Raw genomic sequence first — 25,237 nt, 5'->3', positions numbered from 1 at the left:
TTTGCATACTGGATCTGCCATATACAGGATTAACTTGATGCCAAACCAAGAGACTTGTCTTCCCTAAGCCCTAGTTTCCTTTATCTGTTCAATGGGAATCATAATCCTTGTGTCTCAGGGCTGGCATGAGAAGTGAATCTATATGATATTCCAGTCCTCATGGAAGTGTAATTTCCCTCTATAGCTGCCAGCTGTGGTATGTGGGGGCCCAGTAATTGGCTAATTACTACACAATAGTATCCCCGTAGTGGCCTGCTGAACCCAGAGTTGCTTCTGAAGTGGTGTGTCCTGGATATTTAGCTCTAGGACAGAAGAAGGAAGCAGAATTTGGGATTTCCCTTAGCATTTCTGGCCTTTTCTGCCTGCTTGCCCTGCTCATTCTTCCTTGGATTCTCTTCCTGGTATAGCTCAAATATTTTTCTGCCTCTTAGTTTTCCAAAGTATCTTAAGCAACCAGAGCACTTTTGTTTGGGTTCTTATAAGCTTGCTGTGTTTGGTCTTTGTTATTCTTCATTAGTTGGTAGTATATCCTGCTTATTTTCAGTTCCCTGACCTGTTGTACTTTCTCCATGGCCAACACAGCTGTGTATGAGGTAAGTCACTTCAGCGGGCTCCCTTTAAGTACACAGGTGTTTGAGGTAGAAGAGCTCAGTTCCAGTGTTTGCGCCTCCTCTCTAGCCTTGGGGACCTTGGGCAAGGCTCTTTCTCTCTCTGGGTCTCAGGCTTCTTATCACTAAAATGACGGATTTGAACCAAATAAGTGGTTCCTAAGGGTCCTTAAATTTGGAGTGTAAGTTTGGACAAGTCATTTTTTTTTTTTAAGGGGGGGTCTTAGCTTCCTCATCTGTAAGATTAAGTAAATTGGGCTGAATAATTTTTAAAGTCACTTCTGGACCTAAATATTTTCTCCTCATTCTCTCTCTCCTTTCTGCCTTGTATTGCTTTCTGGAGCATTTATGTGACAGTTAACAGCTGTGGACAGGAAACCCTTGAACACTTCTAACTTGGCAAAGGTTGCTGCTCCCTCTGAACCTCATCCCAGCCCATTTCCTGTGTTTACAGTGTTTGGGTTTTTTGCTTAGTGACAGGCCTGACAGGCCATACTCCAGTTCTCGGGCATGGCCTTGTGCCGGTTAGACCAAAATGAGCACCAGTTTGGGAGTCTGGGAGACAAGGTTTCAGTCTCCACTAACCTCTGTTACCTTATGCAAATACCTGCCTTCTCAGAGTTAAGTGTCCTCATCTGTAAAACCAGAAGGTTTAACTAGCTTGGCTGTTGTAGGATATTAATACTTGCCTCCCTTTTATTCCTCCCATGCAGGGCCCTCTGTTGAACCTGTTTTTTCTACATACTCTATTGTGAAAGGGACCCAAGGTAGCTCCCATGGCATTTGGGACAAAATAAGAGGAAGAAAGGAAGTCAAATAGTTATCTCAGGCCCAGATTGGCAGCAGAGAAGAGTTGAAGCGGGGGATGGGGGGCCTGGTGTGACCAAACTTCCCAGCAAATCAGCTATATAGTTGGTAACCAGGTGATGCCAGTGTGCATTTATTCTTACCAAGACTCTGAAGACAGACAGTATCCCAGTTACAGCCTTTCTTTTACCATTCACATGACTTGAGCAAGTCACTTAGCATATCTGTGCCTCAGTTTCCTCATCTGATATTAGGGATAATCAAAATACTGTCTTTACAAAGTTGTAAAAGAGACAATGTATGTACAAGTCCCAACATAGTTCCTGACATAGTCACCCCGCTCCCCTTCTCCCTTAGATGGTAACAATGTACTTAATTCTGTTCTTGTGGAGATAGCAGGAGGACACTGAGGTCCCACTGCAGGGGATCTAACAGGCCAGCTGGGGACAGAGTCTGATTATGATTGGAAGAGATCTCATGAGGTGGTGCTGGAACTAGGCTGGACTCAGTGCTGTGGCCTCAAAGGGCCTGGAATGATTTAAGAAGGCTGGGGAGAATAGGGCTTTCCCTGAGCCTTGGCAGGCCAGCAAGTTCTGACCATGAAGAGTTGGGGGGAGAGTAACTTGAGGTACCCACCTACTCTTCCTCAAGCTCTGGGGCTTTGTATAAGTCCGTTTCACATTCATCTCCTTCCTCTCCATCTAGGCTGCTATTATCCAAGGGACTTACCCTTTTCCTTTTTACATCTTTTAAGAGAAAGAAAATTTGGAGACAAGGGGATGATATAACGTTTACCTGGAACAAACTAGTTTTACTTTAATTAATGGGCTAGATGGTTTACTTTCAATAATCTTACATCCTTAGGAAATTATGTTATTATGTCACATTTTACAGGTGAAGAAACAGTGCCTCCAAAAGGCGAAGCAGTTTTTTCAGCTCAAAATTAAGAGGCTATAATGACAAATCAAAAGAGCTCTGCATGACAATTGAGTATGGCTTCAGCTAGTTGAGAAGATACATATAATTCAGCAGTTCTCAGTTATGTTTCTTCACCCAAGTTCTTAGTAATCTGTAATGGTTCATCGTTTTGTGCTTATCTTCTAGAGATGGCTATCTTATTCCTGGCTCCTACTGTATATACCTCTTGCTCTTAGCAGTACTTCTCAATTCTCTAGATCTCCAGTTCTACCACTGACTAAGATTCAACCTCCCTGCACCACCGACCTTAGATCCATCCTTTCATTCTTTTCCCATTTCTTTACCAAGCACCTGCTGTAGGCCAGACCAGTGATGGATGCAAATATTGTTCCTGCTTGTATCTTTCAGTGTAATGGTTAGACAATTATAATAAAAACAACTAGGTGGGGGCGCCTGGGTGGCTTAGTGGGTTAATGCCTCTGCCTTCAGCTCAGCATGATCTCAGGGTCCTGAGATTGAGCCCCACATTGGGCTCTCTGCTCGGCAGGGAGCCTGCTTCCCACTCTCTCTCTCTGCCTGCCTCTCTGCCTACTTGTGATTTCTGTCTGTGAAATAAATAAATAAAATCTTAAAAAACAACAAACAACTTGGTGGTAATCGAATGCTTACTGTGCACCATGCTCTAGTTGAAGTACTTTATATGTATTAACTCATTTCATTCCTAATACTCTGCGAGGTAAATGCGGTTTTCTTATTTTGTAGGTAAAGAAACGGAGGTATTACAGAGATTCATTGGTCTAAGTTGTGATAGAGAGAAGCACAGGGGCCATGAGGGCACAGAAGAGGGCTCTTAATCTAACCCAAGGAGTCAGTGTAGAGAGTACTTCCTAGAGGAATTAGAAAAAGCCTGAGTAGAATCTTGAAACTTGAGTAGGAATTAGTCAGGTGTGAAATGGGGCAAGGATATTGTAGGCAGAGGGAACATCATGTACAAAGCCACAAAGTGAGTCTTGCATATTTATGGAACTGAAAGTAGTTTAGTGTGGTGGGAGTGTGAGGTGTGTGTGAGTGAGTGGTATGGGTTAAGGCTGGAGAACCTGCTAGGGACCACCTCTGGAAAAGCCTGTATTCTTTGCTACATTATATTTTGTGTACAAGCCATTGGTTTCCAGCTTCAGGATTTGAAACTGAAGGGGGTCCTTGAAGGGTGTCTGATGAATTCATATTATTCTCCCAATTATTTTTCAGTCTGTGGATACTAAAATTGTAACTGTTATTTTTATAGATTTTATTTATTTGAGAGACACAGAGAGAGAGTGTGAGAGCAAGCACAAAGGGAGAGGGAGAAGCAGATTCTCTGCTAAGCAGGGAGCCTGACATGGGGCTCAATCCCAGGACCCTGAGATCATGACCTGAACCAAAGGTAGACGCTTGACTGACTGAGCCACCCAGGCACCCCAAAAGTATAACTATTATTATATGGAGGTTTTGGAATTCATCACTGAAAAAAAAAGGAATTACTATGGTAGGAGTTTGGGAGCTCTGCAGAGGACTTTTTGCTTTAAATTAGAATATTTATTGAGATAGTTGTAGATTTATATGCAGCATAAAAAAAAAAAAAACAATACAGCGAGATCATTGGGAAACTTTGCAGTTTTCCCCACAGTAACATTTTGACAAACTGTAGTATAATAGTATAACCAGAATATTGACGTTAACACAAACTGCCAATCTTGGTTAGATTTCCCCAGTTTTATTTGTGCTGGATGTTTACGTGTGTGTGTGTGTGTGTGTGTGTGTGTGTGTGTGTGTGTATGTAAACATATTCCCATACCGTAACACCTTCATGTTGCCCCTCTATAACCACAGCTTTCTCTCCCACCCCTTCCCTATTCCTAACCCATCTGTTTTCCGTTTCTAAAGTTTTGACCTTTCAAAAGTGTTGTATAAATGGAATGGAGTTTGTAATCTTTTGGAATTGGCTTTTTTTGTTCAGCCATAATTCCCTGGAAAATCATCTAAGTGTTTTTATGTATCATGACTTCATTCCTTTTTAATGGTGAGTAGTATTCCATTGTGTATAACATATATAACCATTCATCTGTTAAAGGCATATGGACTGATCCCAGTTTGGGGCTTTTAGACATAAAGCTTCCATGAACATTTATATACAGGGTTGTTTTTTTTTTTTTTTAAGATTTATTTATTTATTTTAGAGAGAGCAAATGCATGTGAATGGGGGATTAGGGAGAGGGAGAGAGAGAATCTCAGGCAGATTCCCACTGAGTGCAGATCCTGATGCAGGGCTTGGTGTCACAATCCTGTGATCACAATCTGAGCCGAAATCAAGACTCACTTAATTGACTGAGCCACCCAGGCGTCCCTGAATACGGGTTTTTAAATGTGAACCTGTGAAGGACTTTATTCAGGAGAGTGGTATAGTCAGATTGGAATTTTAGAAAAATTATACTAACTGCTTTAGTAGAGAATGAGTTTGAGAGAAACAAGCAGAGATGGGAAGATCACTGAGGAAACTATTGTTACCCAGGCAAAGTCCATGGAGACCTGAATTCAGTTCTCTGTGAGTTGGAGCCTGCTCGGCCATAGAGGCCTTTCCTGAAAAATCACATCTGGCTCATTGGCATGCGGGAGCAGGGCCAGGGAGCCTGGCTTCTCAGGAGGCATAGACACACTTCGTTCTGGACAGTCAGCCCCTCTTCTGAGGAGTCGCCATTATGAGAGCTGAGAACTGCCATTGCCATCCAGCAAGGAAGGGCTGCAAACCCAGTTTTTGGAATGATCATCCTGACTGCAAGGTCTTTCAGTAGATGTTCTTGGTTGTCCTCTCTCAAGAAAAGAAGAAAGGGGGCCATTATCTTCTTTGTATTATTTGAGTGGAGGCTGATGGGGGGCAGGAAGGTGTTGAGAAACTGTTTCCTGGGTCTGGTCTCTTTGGGGGCCCAGGAATGTGTTCTCTGGTAGGCTGGCCAGCAGTGGGCCTGGGGCGGCTGGAGGATGACCTCCAGCTCTGAGGGAACCTGGAATCCACATTGTTTTTACCCCACACAATGGTGTGCCTGGCTCACCCAGGCATTTATCACTGTGCTTTTGGGGCCACTGTGATCAAGACTGTTGGGAGCCAGCTCCACTTTGGAACCAGAGGGGTATAATCCTAGAGGGTCTGCTAATGGGTTGGATACTCCCCTGGGCACTGTGCAATGTCCTTATCTGGGCAAGTTCTTTGGGGCCCATCCCAGCACTTTCAGAAAACTTTTCCCAGCAGAAATCTGTTTTGAGTTGTTTGTAATTATTTTTTTGGCTATCTCAGACTCTGACAAGTGCTGGCCAGGAGGCAGGAATGTTTGGGTCAGGTGCCAGGTCAGAGAATTTGGGGCAACTTTTGAACAAGTGTGTTTTGATTTAATTTCTCTGGAGCTGTCATGCTTCTTGGCACAGATACCTTTAGAAGGTAAAGACCTGTGGTATGTGGGACCCCAAAGCTGAGAAAGCAAACCTTCAAAACCCGTAAGCTGCTTTCAGTTGTCTTTAGACCAGGTCTTGTGTTGCCTGGGGCTCTGCCAGATACAGGGGAACACCGGAAAAATCAGACTCATCTATAGCTGGGAAGATAAGACTCACAGGTAAAGCAGAGAATAGACAACTGAGAAGCGAGTGACTAACACTTACAGGGCTTGACTGTTTTTTTTCAAGGACTTTACTGATTTTTCAGATAAGAAAATCCTTAGGAGCACTCAGAGTATAGGAAAGTTGAAATTTAAAGACCTGCAACTACCACTTCTGTAATTCAGTATGTATTTTAATCACTGAAGCGCACGGGGGAACCCTGGAGGCCAGAGAAGTGTATCTTACTTTTCGTATTCCTGGTGCTTTGGTTAGTTGGGCTAGCTAGCTCAATGTCAGCAATTAGGTGTTTGAAAGTCAGAAATCTGTGTTGAAGTGGTAGCATGTGAATGCTGAACTGGGGCTCAGAAGCTCTTAATTTAGTCAGAAAGGTTCTAAAAATTAGAGGGTGGACAGATAGGCTGTTAAGTGGATGGACCAGAGTCCAAAGCCCTGCAGGAGACATGGGAGGAGGCACAGGGAGTCAGAACAGCTAGAAGACTCCTGCATCAGAAGCCTGGGTTCCTGAGGTCATGGCCTGCTTGATGGGGACTAACTTTAGGGATTAGCTACCTTCTTTGGGAAGGAAGCTTCTTGTGAAACCAGTATTTGGAGAAAAGAATACTGAGAGGAAGAAGGTAGACATGGGACATGATGGGCAGGCTGGGTGGAGAGAGGCTGAAGAATTTATCTCATCTAGCAGGTGATTATGTTTCATATGATTAAACAGAAGCATATTCTTTAGCTCTTTTTGTTTCTTCCCACAGAGTGTACTAGGGACTCTGTATTTTTTCTCCAATGTCTTTTTAACTTTGTTTTAAAGTTATGTCGTTTAACTTTGTATTTTCTCCAATGTCCTTAATACGGAAGGGGTCCCTGGCTAGTGCTGGACACTAAAGACATTAAGGCAAAACCAGGAATGCTTTTTTACCTTGGGAAATGGGTTAAGACCAGCTAGGACTCCTGGGTTGGCCCTCAGTAGACAAGCAGAATGTATTGCTCCTAATTGTGGGTCTTGGAAAGTAAGGGTTAGTATTTCTAGGGAGCCCTCTTGCACAGACTCATCTGGGTCTCCCAACCAGACAGCCTTGGCACAGGAAGGCATCCCTATGCCACGCGGCATAGCAAGTTAGAGACTTCTAATCTGGTTCTGCCACTAGTTTGCTGACCAACCTCATGCAAAACACTCCCCTTTCATAGCCTCACTCTCCTCTGTCATAAGGCAGACAGTGGGGCTTGATGCTTCCAAAACCCTTCCAACTCTGCTGCCTAGAGTCTAAGTACAATGGAGGTCTCAACATCCATTACTCCCATTGTATGCCAGGAGTTTTTGCAAGATTGGTAAAAAGTACCCTTTGACTTTGGGTTCTTTTACAAATTAATCTATGTGAGATGCTGTGCTGCTTGCTCTGGGGTTTGCTTTGTTGGGATGCCCTCCCTTCCTTCCACTCCTACTGTCTTCTGCCTGTTCAGACAGTGGTATTTCCTGCTGCTCTGGTCTCTTGTGTCTTACCCTATTCTGTTTCTTGTCTTTCTGATTTGTATACTCTGCTCATTCTTGTACTTTTTGTGGGCAAGTACTGTGTCTGTTCATCTCTGTTTCAATTTGCTCTTTCATCAGTGGAGTTCTTTTGGGCATTCATTTGTTCATTCAGTGAATATTCTCTGGAGCCCAGCTGTTGTGCTAGGGACTTTGCTAGGTGCTGGCTTGAAGCCAGGATTCAGCCATGAAGGCAGCCATGGTTCTTGCCACTGTGGAGCTTACGCTTTAGTGAAGAAAGATATTGAACAAATTATCACATAAATAATTATAATTGTGAAAAGTGCTATCGACAAAAAATATAGGGTGCTTTGGAGAATGTAACAATGTGAGCCTAAGCCACTTTGGCAGGGAAGATGATCAAGGAAGATTCTTGAAGAAAAAGTGTTTAAGTTCAGACCAACAGTATGAGTCAGAGTCTGCAGGTCAAGAAAGAATGAAGAGGCTTCCATACAGAAGGATTCTAGGTTATTCTTTCTTTCTTTTCCTTTAAATTTTTATTTAAATTCTAGTTAGTTAACTTACAATGCAATATTGGTTTCAGAGTAGAATTTAGTGATTCATTGCTTCCATATAACACTTAGTGCCTAACACAAAAGTGCCCTCTTTAATACCCATCACCTATCTAGCCCATCCCCCACCCACCTCTCTTCATCAACCCTGTTTGTTCTCCATCCTTAAGAGTCTCTTAGGATTTGTGCCCCTCCCACCTTTCCCCCTCCCATGTGTTCATTTGTTTTGTTTCTTAAATTCCACATATGAGTGAAATCATATGGTATTTGTCTTTCTCTGACTGACTTACTTCAGTTTGCATAATATACACTAGATCCATCCATGTCATTGAGAATGGCAAGATTTCATTCTTTTTGATGACTGAGTAATATTCCATTATAGATGTATATACTGATGTAGTTTTGGAATATTGGTGAGCTCTTGAGCCAATGGCCAAGAAAAAATTCTTCAGATATCTTTGGTGCAAAAAGGTGATTTTAGGGGCGCCTGGGTGGCTCAGTGGGTTAAGCCGCTGCCTTCGGCTCAGGTCATGATCTCAGGGTCCTGGGATCGAGTCCCGCATCGGGCTCTCTGCTCGGCAGGGAGCCTGCTTCCTCCTCTCTCTCTCTCTGCCTGCCTCTCTGCCTACTTGTGATCTCTCTCTGTCAAATAAATAAATAAAATCTTTAGGAAAAAAAAAAAAAGGTGATTTTATTAAAGCACCAGGACAGGACTCGTGGGTAGAAAGTACTGATGCACTGGGGTTGTGAGGAATGGCTGATTATATACTTGGGAGTGGGGGCAGGTAAGGACAAAGGAAAGTGTCCAAAAGGACTTTTTTTTTTTTTTAAAGATTTTATTTATTTATTTGACAGAGGGAGATCACAAGTAGGCAGAGAGGCAGGCAGAGAGAGAGAGAGAGACAGAGAGGGAAGCAGGCTTCCTGCGGAGCAGGGAGCCCGATGCGGGGCTCGATCCCAGGACCCTGAGATCATGACCCGAGCCGAAGGCAGCAGCCCAAACCACTGAGCCACCCAGGCGCCCCCAAAAGGACTTTTTTATGCTAAAGAAGACTCATAGGATGCTGGAGGCTTGGCTATTGTCAAGTGAAGATGGTTTTTCCTTCTAGTAAGACATTAACTTTAAGACAGTTGGGAGTTTTCTGGAGGAATGTCATACTCTGCCTGCCTCAAGTATTTGTCAGTGGGCTACAGGTTATAAGGACATTTTATTTTATTTTATTTACATTCCCTCTACCTTTGTCTCCCACATCACTGTGGAGGAGAGAGTGATGTTAGGGCTCCAGAAAATTCAGTCTATGGGTTTCTGAAAGTTAGGCTATTGATAAGAATGCCTTTTCCTTGTGAATCGCTAAGACATTTATAAACTGATGGAGACTCTTGTCCTGCAGGACTGTGATGTGTGTCAGTTACCCATTTGTTTTCTCTTCCCTTAGTTTTAGGGCAGTCGGAAGTGCCTGAGCAATGTCACACAGATCCCGCCTGGGGGGAGGGCGTTAGAGGGTGTCAGCTTGTGCTTTGTCCTCAGTTTGCCTTCTGCTTCTTCATCATATACCACGTCTTCTTTATCCACTCACCAGTTAATGGTCACTTGGGCTCCTTCCATAGTTTGGCTATTGTTGATAATGCTGCTGTAAACACCGGGTGCATGTCCCCTTTGGATCTGTATTTTTGTGTTCTTTTGGCAAATAGGAATTCTAGGTTATTCTCACCCCGGGTAGCACATTGGCATCACGTGGTCTAAGAGAGAACATGAAACAACTGGGATGGTGCTTTGCTGGTGCTTCCTGGGGAGAGTAGAAAGCCGTACAACTACTCTGGAAAGTAGCTTGGCACTTAAAACGTTAAACGTACCCCTGCCGTATAACCCCAAAGTTCTACTCCTATTGGAACTTGGGATGAAAAACTCATTTTCACTCAAGAAAAATGAAAACGGGCACCTGGGTGGCTCAGTGGGTTAAAGCCTCTGCCTTCAGCTCAGGTCATGATCCCAGGGTCCTGGGACTGAGCCCCACATTGGGCTGTCTGCTCAGTGGGGAGCCTGCTTCCTCCCCTCTCTCTGCCTACTTGTGATCTCTGTCTGTGAAATAAATAAATAAAATCTTAAAAAAAAGAGAAAAGAAAAATGAAAACAAATGTCCACACAAAGACTTGTACATGAATGCTCATAGCACTTTATTTGTGATAGCTAAAAACTGGTGGATGGGTAAACAAATTTTGGTCTCTTCATTCAGTGGAATACTACTCAGTGATAACGTGGAAAAAACTGATTCATGTGACAACACGACTGAATCTTCTGAATGCTGAGCAAAAGCCACCGGGCACAAAAGAGTGCATACTGGTGATTATATTTCTTTGAAGTTCTAGAGTAAGCAAAACTAATTTATAATGATAGAAATCAGATCAGTGGTTATGTACGTGGGAGTAGAGGTTGGCAGTGAAATGCCAAGTGGGAACATTTTGGGACGATGGAAATGTTCTATATCTTGATTGGGGTAGTGAGTATTTAAGTGTATATGTTTGTCAAACACACTGAACTGTACACTTAAAATGGGGACATTTTATTGTGTGCAGCCCTGCCTTAAAAAATATCCATGCTCTATTTTTATAAATGTCAAGCAAAGGCAAAACTCATATATGGTGATAAAAGTCAGAAAAGCAGTTTCTCCTGTGGGGTGGGGTGAGATAGTGGTCGTGGTAGTATTAACTGGAAAGGGGCAAGAGGGAGGAGGTCTTCCTAGAGTGTTGGGAATGTTTTATTTCTTGATTTTGGTGGTAATTACTTAAATATATGCATATGTAAAAGTTAGTTGATCTATATGTTTATATACTTTACTGTATATATGTTATGTCTCAAAGAAAAAAAAGCAACAACTCCCCATAAAACCAAACCCATACCTAGGTCCCATCCACAGAGATACTGATTTAATTGGTCTGGGATGGGGCTTGAGCGTCAGCAACATCAGTGCTCCCTAAGTGAGTCTAATATGCAGCTGGAGTTGAGAACCAGTGTACTACATGTAGAAGGGAGGGGAGAGACTTGGAACACCAAAGGAGGATTGCACAAAGCTGCAGGAGTTGCTGGACATGAGACCAGAAAGGTGACAGGTGGCAAATCATGCCGGGCCTTGCAGACCACTTTAAGAAATTTGAACTTCATCTTAAGAGTAATGAAAAGCTGGGATGCCTGGGTGGCTCAGTCAGTTAAGTGTCTGCCTTCAGCTCTGGTGATGATCCCAGGGTCCTGGGATCGAGTTCCACATTGGGCTCCTTGCTCAGTGGGGAACCTACTTCTCCCTCTGCCTGCCCATCCCTCTGCTTGTGCTCTCTCTCTCTCTCTCTCTCTGACAAATAAATAATCTTTAAAAAAAAAAAAAAAAGAGTAATGAAAAGCTTTTGAAGGGTATTGAGTAGGGAGGTGACTTGGCTGGATAATCAATCAGCTGGTATGTACTAGCCCTGCCTGTGGGTAGCATTCCTGCTGATTCTCAGTAAGTATTGAGAATCTCTCCCCTGTGAGGAGAGGATTTGGAATAGTTGAGTCTTGGAACTAGGATTGGTGCTTGTTTAGAAGTGGGGAGTGAGTGAAAGTGAGATGTGAAGGTTTTTGACACAAGCAACTGGAGAAGTAGGAAGTCTGGGGGGAACTAATGACTTTGGATTTAGACATGATGAGTTCACGTTCCTGTCAGGCATCCTTGTGTGGAGATATTTAGTAAGTAGTTGGCTTCTGTGGGTTTCTGAGGGTCACAAGTGAAACTTGCAGCAGAAAGATCATTTTGCTTTTTTTGGAGAGTTGGCATCAATTAGTAATTTCTTTAAAAGGTAATCAGGGCTCTGAGGAGAGGTAAGATCCCTTTAGGAGAGAGAGTAGTATGAAAAAAAGAGAGAGCCGTGGATTGAATGCAGATCAGTTTCTTCAAAACTTCAACACTGAAAAGTCAGGTTTGGAGGAGAAACTTGCTTTTGCACATTCAGGAAAACGGTCCTTCATTTAGCAGATCTATATTGAATACCTACTGTGTGCCAGGCACTGTCTGAGTCTCTGGGGGGCATACTGAAGGGAACAAAAAAGTCCCTGTTCTGTGAGCCTTGCTTCTGTTGGAGGGAGATGGACAATAAGCCAATCAACAAATAAGTGTATCATGTGTGAGGTGGTAGTAGGTGCTATGAAAAAATGAGAAAGACGTGAGCTTTGCCTTCAGATACCTTCAAATAACTGCAGTTGTAAGCTGACTGAAGTAAGGCCAAAAGAGGTACAAAGTCAGAAGTGCTTGTGGAATCAGAGGTTATATAGCTCAGTATGTTGCATATCGAAACTCTTTACATTGCCAAGGCTGTGAATTTTTCCTTTCCCCTGAGGGCTTTCTATAATTATATTTCATACGAATTAAAATAATTGTTACCGAAGTATTCAGATTGCAGTTTAGAGTCAAAATATAGTTATTGTGCATTATAATAAACATATATAATATTTTTAAAGTATGCTAGTAAGAATTGTAAAAATATTTACTGACCACACACATATCGTAGGCTGTGCTTTTTTTTTTTTTTTTTTTAAAGAGTGGTTACAGGTTTACAACAAAATTCAGAGGGAGGTACAGAGATTTCCCACATATTCTCTGCCTCCACATATGCATAGCCAACCCCATTACCAATGTTACTTACCAGAGTGGTACATTTTTTACAAAGGATGAGCCTACATGGATACATCATGATCACCCGAAGTTCATAGCTTCTCTCAGGGTTCACTCTTGGTGTTGTATGGGTTATTTTTTTTGATGTATTCTCCCTGGCGGGAGACACGGGAATTCTTTTGTGTCCGTGCTGCTTGGGTGGCTGATACCAGTGCCAGCTTTGTCCATAAGGAAATCTCTTCTGAATTCCTGACCCCCCTGCTGAAAAGAGCTGGGCCTTTGCTTGGATATGAGACTGGATGTTCTAACAGGGGCAAGAGCATCCCTCAGGAGGCTGGATTTCACCCAGCCCCTGGGAGTTGAGCCCTCTTTCCTCTGTGGCTGGACCTACTATGTGCGGTATTCCAAGGGGGCCCTTTCTTGACAGTTCCAGGTCCCAAACCAGTTCCCCTTCTCATTCTTTACATTTCTGTGTAGAGGGTCCTTTCTCCTCCTATTCCCCTTCCCCTCTCCCCTCTCCAGACACCAGCCCTAGCTTCAGCTTCTGGACATTTTTTTTTTTTTAAGATTTTATTTATTTATTTGACAAACAGATCACAAGTAGGCAGAGAGGCAGGCAGAGAGAGAGGTAGAAGCAGGCTCCCTACTAAGCAGAGAGCCTGACGTGGGGCTCGATCCCAAGACCCAGGGATCAAAACCTGAGCCGAAGGCAGAGGCTTTAACCCACCGAGCCACCCAGGCGCCCCTTCTGTGCTGTTTTATCTCTGGAATGTCCTGGTCCTTGGTCGAATCTGAGTCTTCCTAGGGCTGGTGCTCTGTCTTAAGAGTCGTTGGAGCCCATTCTAAGGGTAAGGATGGATTCTGTTCCCATGGAGAATTCCTGCAGAGCTTCCTGGTCCCGCTTTGGGGGGTGGGAGGTGAAGTGGAGAAATTATTTGCAAGATTTCACAATTTCCAGAATCCCTTCAGGTGCCAGCCAAGTGGTAAGGAGCAGTCTAGTGGCCTTCTCTGTTCCTGATCTATACCTTCTTCCTTACCTGCTGTTTCTCTCACTTCTTTCCCTTTGGGCTTATGTCTCACACCAGACAATCCATTGCCAGGCTCTGCTTCGCATGCCTGCAGATCTGTGGTCTCAGGGGGAGGAATTATTGTTCAGTGTTGAGAAACTGGCTGGAAGGGAGGAGGCATCAGGTGGATGGTGGATATTGGTGGGAGGAATTGGTCATTTGTTCTCAGCAATTCTCTTGTCTTTGGAGGAGATACGGTTTGCTATAAATCCATTTACGCACACATTCATTCATTCAGCCAACATTTACTGATTTCCTACTTGACGGTGGATGTTAGTGAAGGTGCCATCCTAGGCCCTGGAAGATAGAGTGAGTCAAACCTAGTCCTTGCCCTTTTCTGGACGTGGTATGTGAACATTAGAGCATGAAAATTAATACAGCGGAGTTGTGTATAAAGTGCTTTGGAGCATAGAGTGGTGAACGATTAGCTCCACCTGGAGAATGGAGAGGAGCTTGGGACACGGGGGAAAGACTGTGGTTTTGCCTGCCAGTGATTAACAAAACGTGGTCTGCAGACCATTGAGGATCACCAAGACCTTTTCAGAGGTCCAAAAGGTCAAAGACATTTTAGTAATAATGCTAAGATGTTACTTGCTTTTTTTCCCCACCATGTCTACATTTGTACTGGTGGCATGAAAGCAATTAAGTAAAACTGTTGGTTCCCTTTTAGGAGTCAAAGCAGTAGCACCAAATGTGCCATTGGTCACTGTTTTCCTCACCTTCATATGCTCTGTTTAAAAAAAAAATTTTTTTTTTAGATATAGAAGTAAAAGTGTATGAATTCTATTAAAATATATCCCACAAATACATGTCTCTTTAGTATTCTGTGTGATGAAACAGGAAATATGCATAAAGCACTTTTGCTGCAGGTAGAATTTGATGTTTATTTTAAGGAAGAGTGTTTGTATCATCAAGTTGGAAGCTGAACTACCTCCTTTCTTCAGGGAACACTTTTTTTCTTTAAAGATTCTATTTATTTGAAAGAGAGAGACAGAGGTAGCAAGAGAGAACACGAGCAGGGATGAGAGAGAGAGGGAGAAGCAGGTTCTCCACTGAGCAGGGAGCCCCTTGTGGGATTTGATCGTAGTGTCCTGGGATTGACCTGAGCTGAAGGCAGATGCTTAAAGACTGAGCCACCCAGGTGCCCCAGGAAACACTATTTTTATTTGAAAGAGTAACTGAGAGATAAACTATAGTTACTGAAACTAATTATTTGGCCGATATTTTCTTGAAAATGAATGAGATGAGTCTGCTACTTAGAGGAAAACCACTGGTAGTATTTGTTGCCAATGATAAAATTCTAGCTTTTATTTAAAACTTAGAATTGTGGAAAACTTGTATCTGCCACTGTGAGCTTGACGCTTCCCCAGATTTCAAGCTTTTCTGATGAGGTCACCTCAGTGGCTCAGTCGGTTAAGGGTCCAGCTCTTGATCTCAGCTCAGGTCTTGATCTCAAGGTCATGAGTTCAAGCCCTGTGTTGGGCTCCATGCTTGGTATGGAGGCTACTTTAAAAAAAAGAAAGAAAGAAAGAAAGAAGAAAGGTGGCAATTGGGTGGTTTGGTTGGTTGGGTGTCTGACTCTTGATTTCAGCTCAGATCATGATTTTAGGGTTGTGAGATCAAACCCCACATCAGACTCCATGCTCCCTCTGCATTGCACCCTTCCCCCTGCCCCCCTGTGATTGCTGGAGCTGTCTCTCAATCTCTCAAATAAATAAATAAATAAATAATAAAACTTTTCTGATGAAATTAGTGGTGATATTAATAACTGATTGTTTTGCTATTATATGGATGAAATGGACCAATTTGGAAGCTAGGCCTAACTCATCGAATCACTAGTTTTCATGTGACCAAGTGTATCGTGTTACAAAATCACACCTGATAAAAGATCATTGAAAGTGCAAGATAGAGCAATAGATTTTAATGTAATAAAGTACAAAAAGTTCATCCAGTTAGTTTCAAATTTCACATTGCACCTAATCTTTAATAAATCTACTACTTATTGAGTTTTGATGTAATATTAGAGAAGAATGTTTACAGTTATCTGAGAAGTTATTAAAATACTCCTGTCTTTTCCAGCTACCTACCTGTTTTGATCTTGGATCAAAACAACACATTGAATGTGGACATAGGTATAAAACTACAGCCATTTCCCATTAATCAAGATATTAAGGAGATTTGCAAAAATGTAAAATAATCCTACTCTTCTCAGAAAACATTTTTTCCAGGAAACAATTATTTTTCATAAAAAAATCACATTTCTATTAATGTATAGGAGATTTATTGGTCTAAAAGGAACTAATTACTACTAGAATTTGTATTTTAATTTCTAATATGGTAAATATCAGTTTGGGGATTTTCAATTTTCATGAGTATACAGGGGCCCTGAGATCCAACAATTTAAAAACCTGGTTCTGAACTAATCTTTTTACTTAGAATTCTCTTTTCTGCCTAGAGAAAGCCTACACATAATTGTTAGTTGGTATTTAAGTATTCATCAAAAGACATTGAATGAGCATCTATCAAGAACCTGGCTTTTGCTTGGGGCTGAGGACATGGTCCCAATCCCTTCTGGAAATCACAGTCTCATAGGGAAGACAAACAGAGAACTGCAACACAGTATGATAAGTGTTGTGGGAATATAGACTATTGTTATAATCACTTGTCAGCTCATCTAGAACATATGCTTATCTATCTTATTGGACTGTATGTTTGTGTTTGATTCTTCATCATCTGACAGAGAGAGTGGCTGGTTAGCAGAGGATGGGAGCTGCTCACTTGTTTCTCTGGGAGGAAAGAAGGAGACTACAGATGTATGGATTGTCAGCTTTCTGCATGCCCTATGCAAGGTGTTTGAACAAATGTGGTCTGCTTACAGAGTTTGTCCTCATTTTACAGATGAGGCATTGGAAGCTCAGAGAAGTTAAACAGCTTGTCCAACATCATATAGTTGTAACTGATGGAGCTGAGGTTTTGATATGCATGTTCTGACTACAAATTCAGGGCTCTTACTAATAATGCATTGCTAAATCGTTGGATCTTCCAAGGCTATTTCCACATTGCTGTGGGAAACCTTGCCAGATTGGAATGTGTAAGAGATGATAGAAAGGTCTCAGGAAGGAAAGAGAGACAGCCTAGGAAATGCTTGATAGCAGGAGTCATTTGTGAATTATGGCTAATGTGGTTTTTCTGGACAGGATTCTCTGGCCTTATGGGACATCAAGATTTTGTATCCCTTTATCCCCAATCCCTTTAATCCTTCTCTATGTCTGATGATGCCAGCAGCAAAGGTCACCTGTGTGTCTGATCAGGTTACAAACCAGAGCCTAGTGTTGGAAGCCCAAACTTCTTGGACCTGCCATAGGCCTTCGGGAAAGGGGCTGGGTGACTTAGGCCAATGGTGCCTGGCCTGGAGATTCCCTCTGCCTCTCATCCCTAGAGTTCAGTAAACTAGTTCAGCATTAAGAAAATGCTATTCGAAGTTATGCTTTGGGGCACCTGGCTGGCTCAGTTGGAAGAGCATGAGACTCCTGATCTGGGGGTTGTGAGTTGGAGCCCCACATTGGGTATAGAGATTTCTTAAATAAATAAAACTTAAAAGGAAATTGTGCTTTACTTATGAGAAACCTGTGTGTGGAAACAGGCTAGTGAAAAGACTGGATTTCTTTGCTTTGGTTCAAAAATCTGTCACCTTAATATGGTTCAGGTGTGCTACCTATGGTTTTCTAGAACAGGGCTTAGCAAACTATGGCCCAGTGGTCAAATTCAGCCCACTACCTGTTTTTGTGAATAAAGTTTTATTGGAACACAGCTAAGCTTGTGCACTTATGTTTTGTCTATGGCACCCTTTGTGCTCTATGATAGAGTTAGGTAGTTGTAACAGAGGCTATCTGGTTCATAGATCCTAAATTGTTTACCGTCTGGCCTTTTACAGAAAAAGTTTGCTGACCTCTAGGGTAATCCTGATTCTTTCTTTTTATCATGGTGCTTAGCACATCGTGTAATGATCACCCCTCTCCTCTAGTTTTATAACTAAGCTCCTTGAGAGCAGGGATGAGATCTCATCTCTTTATGCCCCATGCTGATTATAGAGCCTGGCACATAAAGAACACCCAGTAAATATTTTTTAAATGGGTACATCATGTGCTGATCAAAAATCTCTGAGAGGCAATTAAAATTTTTTTCCTTGTTCTGATAGGCAATTATGTGTGCCTTTGATTAACACAAAAATAGGAGTAAGGGAAGGAAAGCATTATGTTGGTAATATTAATCCCAGTGCTGTGTGCTTCTGTCTATGAACCAGTCATTACTTACTGCAATTCTTTTTTGGATAGGTAGTTCGTGGATAGGAGTCCATGAACGAAAACGATCATGCCAAGAACTCTTGTTGGTGAGGAAGTTGAGAAACAATGCCTTAATGCTTGGCTGCATTCTCCTCTTTCTCTCAGTACCCACCCCACCCTCCACTCCAACTTGTAGGACAAATGTAGAAGAATATAAGATTATATGGAGATATTTCTTTGGTATGTATACTGTTTATCTTACTTTTTGGCTTCTGTAAAGCCATTTCCTCAGTGGACTTCTTACCATCTGTGACTTCCAGAACACCTTAAAGCTGTTTGGTTGCCTTGGCATAAAAGCAGTCAGGTGAAGTGTGGGCCTGGGAGTCAGTAGGCCTGGGCTCTCGCTGTGGCTATTCAGCTGTCTTTGACTTTGGGCACAACAGTTACCATCTGTGAGCTCCAGTATCCAACCTGTTTTTACTGAGTCACATATGGGACATTTTCCACATTTAACATTTATAGCACTCCCTCATTTTGAAAAGGATTTGAGCAACTAGCCAGTGAGAGGGAGGTGACTTGTCCTGTCCTGTTGCTGCCTTTGACAGCAGACAGGAAAATGATTAAATGGAGTGGAATGTTTCAGGTCTTTGATTAGTGCTTTCTAGAAGGCTTCACAGCAGCAGCCTCTTCTCCTGGTCCTTGCTTTTCTCTTCTGTGACATCTTCTTCCTTGGGAGTAATATGAGGATTCTTGCCAGAGAGAAGTTATCAAGATCAGGGTCACAGGGAAAGAGGAATTTTAGAATCTAACCATTGGAAGACATTCTAGAAACTTTACTTACAATGTCTTTTTCAGATACCCGAGCTTGAGGCCTGGAGAAGGGAAGTGACCTCCCTAGGGTTACACGGTAGAGCTAAGGCGAGATGCTAGGCTCTTTCTGCTGTGTGCATAGTGTTTCCCGGGGTTCTTCTTCTTCTTCTTCTTTTTTTAAAGATTTTATTTTTTGACAGACAGAGATCACAAGTAGGCAGAGAGGCAGGCAGAGAGAGAGGGAGAAACAGACTCCCCTCCAAGCAGGGAGCCCGATGAGGGGCTTGATGCCAGGACCCTGGGATCACGACCTAAGCTGAAGGCAGAGGCTTAACCCACTGAGCCACTCAGGGGCCCTCACAGGGTTCTAAGAGAGGGAGGGTTAGGTGGCCTCAGCTCTTGTGCTGGCTTTAGTGCCACATGACTGTGTATTGGTGGTGGAGGAAGCTGCCCTGGGGGCCTGTGGGCTTCCCACATTGTTGTAGCTGATGTGCTCAGGACCATGGGTGCCTGATAGCTCTCGCTGACTGTATAGCTCAGCAGGTGAGGGCTCTCTGCAGTGAGCCCAGGGCTGGCACTTTGCTACTCCCAGCAGTGATAAGGTGAATGAGAAGGAAAACTTATTTTTTTGCCACTGTAGTAAATGGGATGTGTTCCTGTTTCTAGAAAGACTGTATTAATGCACATTTATTTATCGACTGACTCAAAGTGATATTTCATCTGAATATGTATTTCTTCCCTTACTAGTAAGGCGAAACTTTTTCCCCCTATGTCCATTGGTTGCTTGTATTTTCTTTCATTTATATATATATTTTCTTGTGAGTTACCTATTCATGTTCTTTGTTCTAGATCCCAGTGTATTCCTTTTTTTAAAAACTCAACATTTTTAAAAAAGATTTTATTTATTTATTTGATAGACAGAGATCACAGTAGGCAGAAAGGCAGGGAGAGAGAGAAGGGGAAGCAGGCTCCCCGCTGAGCAGAGAGCCCGATGTGGGGCTCGATCCCAGGACCCTGAGACCATGACCTGAGCCGAAGGCAGAGGCCCAACCCACTGAGCCACCCAGGCGCCCGATTCCCGTGTAGTCCTAGTTTTATTCTTGACTTGCCTGCCAGGGATTGATTAGGATAATAAGGCATTGTCCCTAAATGGGGAAGCTCAGCACATTGTTGGGGAGAGAGTTGAAGACTGCATGAAACCCTTTTCTCGCTGTAGAAATAGCCAGTGAAGTGACTGCCTGAGGATTTAGCTGCTGGAAGCTATGGACCCAGGGACAGGCGGGGCACGGCCCACAGTAATGTTTTCTCTTGCTTTTCCTGTACAGAGTTTTGCCGGATTGACAAGCCCCTGTGCCACAGTGAGGATGAGAAGCTCAGCTTTGACGCAGTCCGCAGCATCCACAAGCTGATGGATGATGATGCCAATGGTGATGTGGATGTGGAAGAAAGCGATGAGGTGAGCTCTCTCACCGTGCCGTGGCTCTCTTCTCTCCCTGTGTGGACAGTCCCCGAAAGCTGTCCAGACACTCTTCCTGTGGAGAGATGTTTTTGATGTTGGCTTGTTCTCTAGGAGCTCCTCCTTGTCAAGGGAGGTGATTCTGTAGGACCCAGCCTGTCCGCGTGCAGGCCTGATGTCTGTGTCTCTGTCTGGACTGGCTCCAATCTGCCTACCAGCCAGAAGCACAACACTGACTGTGCTGTGCTGTTTGAGAGGGAGAGGGAGCCCCGAGGTTGGTCTCTGCAGTTCCCCTGCCTCCTTACTGTAATCCTGCTGCAGGCGGAGGGCATCCGTCTATCCTTGCTGTGTGCTCAGTCTTGTGTTGGCAAGCAGGAGAGAAGTCAAGGTGGTCATTATCTTGCCCTCTGGGAGTTTATACTCTGTTTGGGAGGAAGAAACACATGTTTTTATTTTTTATTTTATTTATTTATTTGTTTGTTTATTTATTTATTTATTTTTAAAAGATTTTATTTATTTATTTGACAGACAGAGATCACAAGTAGGCAGAGACACAGGCAGAGAGGAGGCAGAGAGGAGGAAGCAGGCCCCCTGCCGAGCAGAGAGCCCAATGTGGGGCTCCATCCCAGGACCCTGGGATCATGACCTGAGCCGAAGGCAGAGGCTTAACCCACTGAGCCACACAGGCGCCCCGAAACACATGTTTTTAGAAACATCATTCTGAATTGCATGCCGCAGTTGCTGGGAGCCTGTTGAGTGGTCCAGATAGTAGGCATGAGAGAAATCTCTAGAAGGAAAAAACTCTGTTATTGTCTCACCTTTTGGCATCACTGCAGTTCCAATTCCACAGAGCCCAGAGTATGAAGTCATCGTGTGTAAAAAGATGTAAAGGTTTCAGTTGATTTCCAGCTCAACACGAGCCAGCAGTTTGGTGAAGCGGCCAAGTTGTGCCAAATCTTTAATAATGATATGGTGTGTGTCACAAGGGAGAGGTAAGCCCAGTCTCTTCACCCTGCTTGTCAGCCTACCTTTTAAGTTTTGAGCTCAATTTTGGATCTCACATTGTTAGAAGCATCTGGAACGGTGAGAGCCTGTAAAGGAGCGACGTGAACAATGAAGGGCAAGGAAACTATGAAATGGAGACGTCCAATAGAATTCAGTATTTATAGATATCATGTATGTGCCAGGCACGGTTGTAGACATGGGGCTGTGGCAGTGAAGAGGACACATGCATCTGTCCTCATATCATTTACAGGCTAGTGGAGAAACATGAGCCTGGAAAAGAAAAGATTCAGGTAATAAAATTTCTATCTTCAAATACACTAGGAGTGGAGGAATCAGATTTAAATAACGATGGTGCAGGCAATGAAAACCACAACACTAGCTAGCGTTTATTGAATTCTTATTCCGTGCCAGGCACAGTGTTAAGCTCTTTGCATAATTAACTCTTTTACCTTTCTTAACAGCCCTTTGAAGTTGGTTTTATTGTCAAGGATTGGAGCCTTGGGAAGGCTTGTTCCAAGGACACACTGGGTACGAGTACAGATCTGATTTCAAAGCTCATGCTGTGAAGTACTGGTGTACTATTTCTCTTATTCTAAGGACAGAACCAGGACCAGTGTGAGAAAAATAAAATATGGGCATATTCTTTTAGAATAAAGAATTGTCTACCAGCACCATCTTGTAGAAAAGGCTTTCTTGGTAGGTATGCAGTGAGCTCCCAGTCACTGAGGGTGGGCCTGTAGAAAACAGCATCCTACTGACTGGTTAGCCGAGGGGATCCTTGTATTAGGTTGAATTAGATGAGGCCCAAGGAATTTATAGGAGGACAAAAATAGACCTCCTGGAGCAAAAGTAGATATTCAGGTGGCGTGGAAGGAATGGGGCAGCCTGAGTAGTAAGTAGGGAGCAAGCGTGAGCACAGATGTGGAGGTAGTAAGAGCATGGTGGGTGGGTTTGGTCAGACAGAGCAACCGTGGGGGAAGGCAGCAGGACAAAAACCTGGAAAGGAAAGTCGGGGCTCAGGCAGCCTGGCTGAGAGAGGTCTCCTTGTTGAACCTGCCAACTGTAGATCCTTGAGCAAGGACGCCTGATAAAAGTAGCAGAACTTTTAGTTGCATCTAGAAGTGGCTCTGGCCCTCAAAGAACCCAAATTTTATTTGCTTGTGCTGAGAATAAAACCATGTTCCTAGAAGCAGATGAGGCCTAGAGGCTTCCTGATCTCTCTCTGGGGGCCTAGCCACAGGACTAGGGGATGGATGGCACATCAGTTAAGAAGGTGATATGATCCAAGATCCACAAATTCCTGGATATCTTTGTTATCTGCTCCTCCTTTTTTTCACTTTCTGCTGATTGCTTTGTCAATGAGGGGAGGAAGAAAATGTTCTTTTTAGAGGAATGTTACCACAACAAAAAGCTCATCAGCACAAACTGTTCTAAAATAACACAAAAGCTGTCACCCTGCTCTTCTCTGTGCCAGTGGTGAGCTGTTCTTTTTCAGTATAACTTCTGGCTTTGCCTTGGCTTCAGCTGGTGGTGAGCGGGGCCTCCCAGTCTGGGTTTTCATGACTCGTCACAAGCAACTGTCTTTGAAAGAGAAATAATGGTAGCAAAGTATGTGTGCTTAAGTCCGTGTAAACATACGAGACAACCTTAGAGGTCAGGTTCTAGCTAACTAGAGCATTGGGTGGACAGCTCAGAGCATGGGCCCTGAGTCGTGAGTGATGAAACCCTGCTTGTGCTGACCATGAAGGACATGAGCTTTTCATGACCACTTAAAAAGCCCTGCTGATTCCCCAAAGATCTTAACGCAAGTCTGAAGGGATGCCCTATAAGGCCTCATTTTTATTCAGCCTCATATCAGTAAGTTTTTCAGATGACTGAACTATAACCTCAGTTCTAGCTCTCTTAATATTTAGCCATTTTTGAAATAAGTCTCTCTTTTCAAAGATTATTGTGAACAGAGTGGTGCCTTTATTTGAGTCATTCAAAACATGTCTTCAGGGCCTCTTACACGATTACCCCAGTTCCTGGATTCCCATATCCATTGTTGTGATTTCTTCCTATAATTTCCATCTTGTCTTTGATTCATCCCCATTTCTAATTGCTGTTTTTATTCTGCTGTGAGCTATGAAATTTGACTTATGGCAAGCTGAGACTCAGCAGGCATTTTGTAGAAAATATATAATCAGTTGTGTGGGGGGCAGCCAGTTTGGCTGCTCAAGGATTCTCTTTGCTTGCTTCTGAGTTGGCAAAGGCTATGGATTGTGGGCCCTTCAGATGAGCAAGATGGCAATCTTGGCGATGGTGCCCCTCATTCAAGGCTGGGAGAAAGTTCAACCAGCCCACCAGTGTGGAAATTCATGGCCTATGTTCTACTGAGACCTTGGGTGGGAACACTGCGCATTGGGAAAGGATGGTCCTATCGGGTTGTCTGGCAGTCTGAGGTATACAGGGAGAGGCAGTCAATAGCCACCATCCCTTCGACCTGTCCTGACATTTTGAGAGCAGTGTTATTGTCTTCCTGGAGGCTACATGGGTAATCAAGGCATTTATCCAGCTGTTAAACGGATTTTTATTGAATACCTTTTGTGTGCCCGGCACCATTATAGGAATATGGATTCTATAGCAAACAAAACAGATAAGATTTCAGCTTTCATAGAGCTTGCCTTCTAGTGGTCTGTACGTCACAGGCAATTAAATAATGAGTAAAATTCTGAAATTAGGAAGAATTGTCATTGTAGTAGTTTAGTGACTTCTCCTTTAGTTTTCTTATGTAAAATGGTGGCTAATGACTCCTATTGCAGGGTTACTGTCAGAATGCAGTGAGCAAAGGTAAAAGTTTCTGGCACAGTGGTGTGTGGGTGGCTCGGTGCAACAGCTATCTGGCTCCTGATTTTGGTCTGGGTCATGATCTCAGGCTCCTGGGATCGAGTCCCGTGATGGGTTCGTGCTCAGCGGAGAGTCTGCTTGAGATTCTCTTCCTCTTCCTCTGTCCCTCTCCCAGATTGCATGGTCTCTCTCTCTCTGTCTCTTTAAAATAAAAATAAATAAATCATAAAAAAGGTTTCTGGCACAAATAACTCCCAAACTGAACAACAGAAAACAAGCAACTCCAGAATGGGAAAAGATTTAAAAAGACACTTCATCAAAGAAGTTATATGGATGACAAAGAAATGTGTGAAAAGATTTCACATCACTCAATATCACCAGCCATTAGGGAAGTACAGATTAAAACCTCAGTGAGATACCACTACACATCTGGCAGAATGGCTAAAATTAAAAAATGGGCACCACCAAGTGTCAGGCGAGGAGGAAGAGCCACCGGAACGTTTGCTTATAGAGCTTCTGAGAAAGTTAAACATGATTTATTACCTGTCCCAGCAATTCTGCTTCTAGGTATTTACCCCTATAAATAAATGAAAATTTGTATTCATACTAAAACTTGTATATAGTGTTGATAGTAGCTTTATTTGGAGTGGCCAAAAGCCGGACACAAATCGATGTCCTTCCATGTGTGAGTGTGTAAACAAACGGTGGGAAATGGCTCAGCAATAAAAAAGGAATGAATATTGATGTACACCACATAGATGAATCTCAAAGGCCTTGTACTCAGTAAAAAACACCAGACTAAAAAAGTGACATGCTCTGTGATTCCATCTCGATGACGTTCTGAGAAAGACAGAAGTGTAGGGATGGGAGCTAGGTCAGTGGTTACTATGTGTTAGAAGTGTGGGGAGGGTTTGATTACCAAGGGACAGAATGAAGGAATTTGGGGGAGTAATAGAATTTTCCTGGGTCTGGGGCGCCTGGGTGGCTCAGTGGGTTAAGCCGCTGCCTTCGGCTCAGGTCATGATCTCAGAGTCCTGGGATCGAGTCCCGCATCGGGCTCTCTGCTCAGCAGAGAGCCTGCTTCCCTCTCTCTCTCTGCCTGCCTCTTCATCTACTTGTGATTTCTCTCTGTCAAATAAATAAATAA

General features: G+C 43.2%; 1 protein-coding gene across 4 annotated transcripts in view; it reads left to right on the top strand.

Annotated features, from left to right (window-relative positions):
- Nucleotides 1-25,237, top strand: part of STIM1 (stromal interaction molecule 1) — a 191,202-nt gene that overhangs the window by 82,986 nt on the left and 82,979 nt on the right. For all 4 annotated transcript variants that reach the window (XM_059409699.1, XM_059409690.1, XM_059409719.1 and 1 more), the window contains exon 2: nucleotides 20,129-20,259. In XM_059409699.1, the coding sequence (XP_059265682.1) occupies nucleotides 20,129-20,259 (131 nt within the window). The remainder of the gene's footprint in view (nucleotides 1-20,128; nucleotides 20,260-25,237) is intronic.

The sequence above is a fragment of the Mustela nigripes genome, chromosome 1 (assembly GCF_022355385.1).
Source record: "Mustela nigripes isolate SB6536 chromosome 1, MUSNIG.SB6536, whole genome shotgun sequence".
NCBI classification, from domain to species: Eukaryota; Metazoa; Chordata; class Mammalia; order Carnivora; family Mustelidae; genus Mustela; species Mustela nigripes.
The sequence above is the reverse complement of the archived record's forward strand: the minus strand, read 5'-3'. Positions and strand labels throughout refer to the sequence as shown.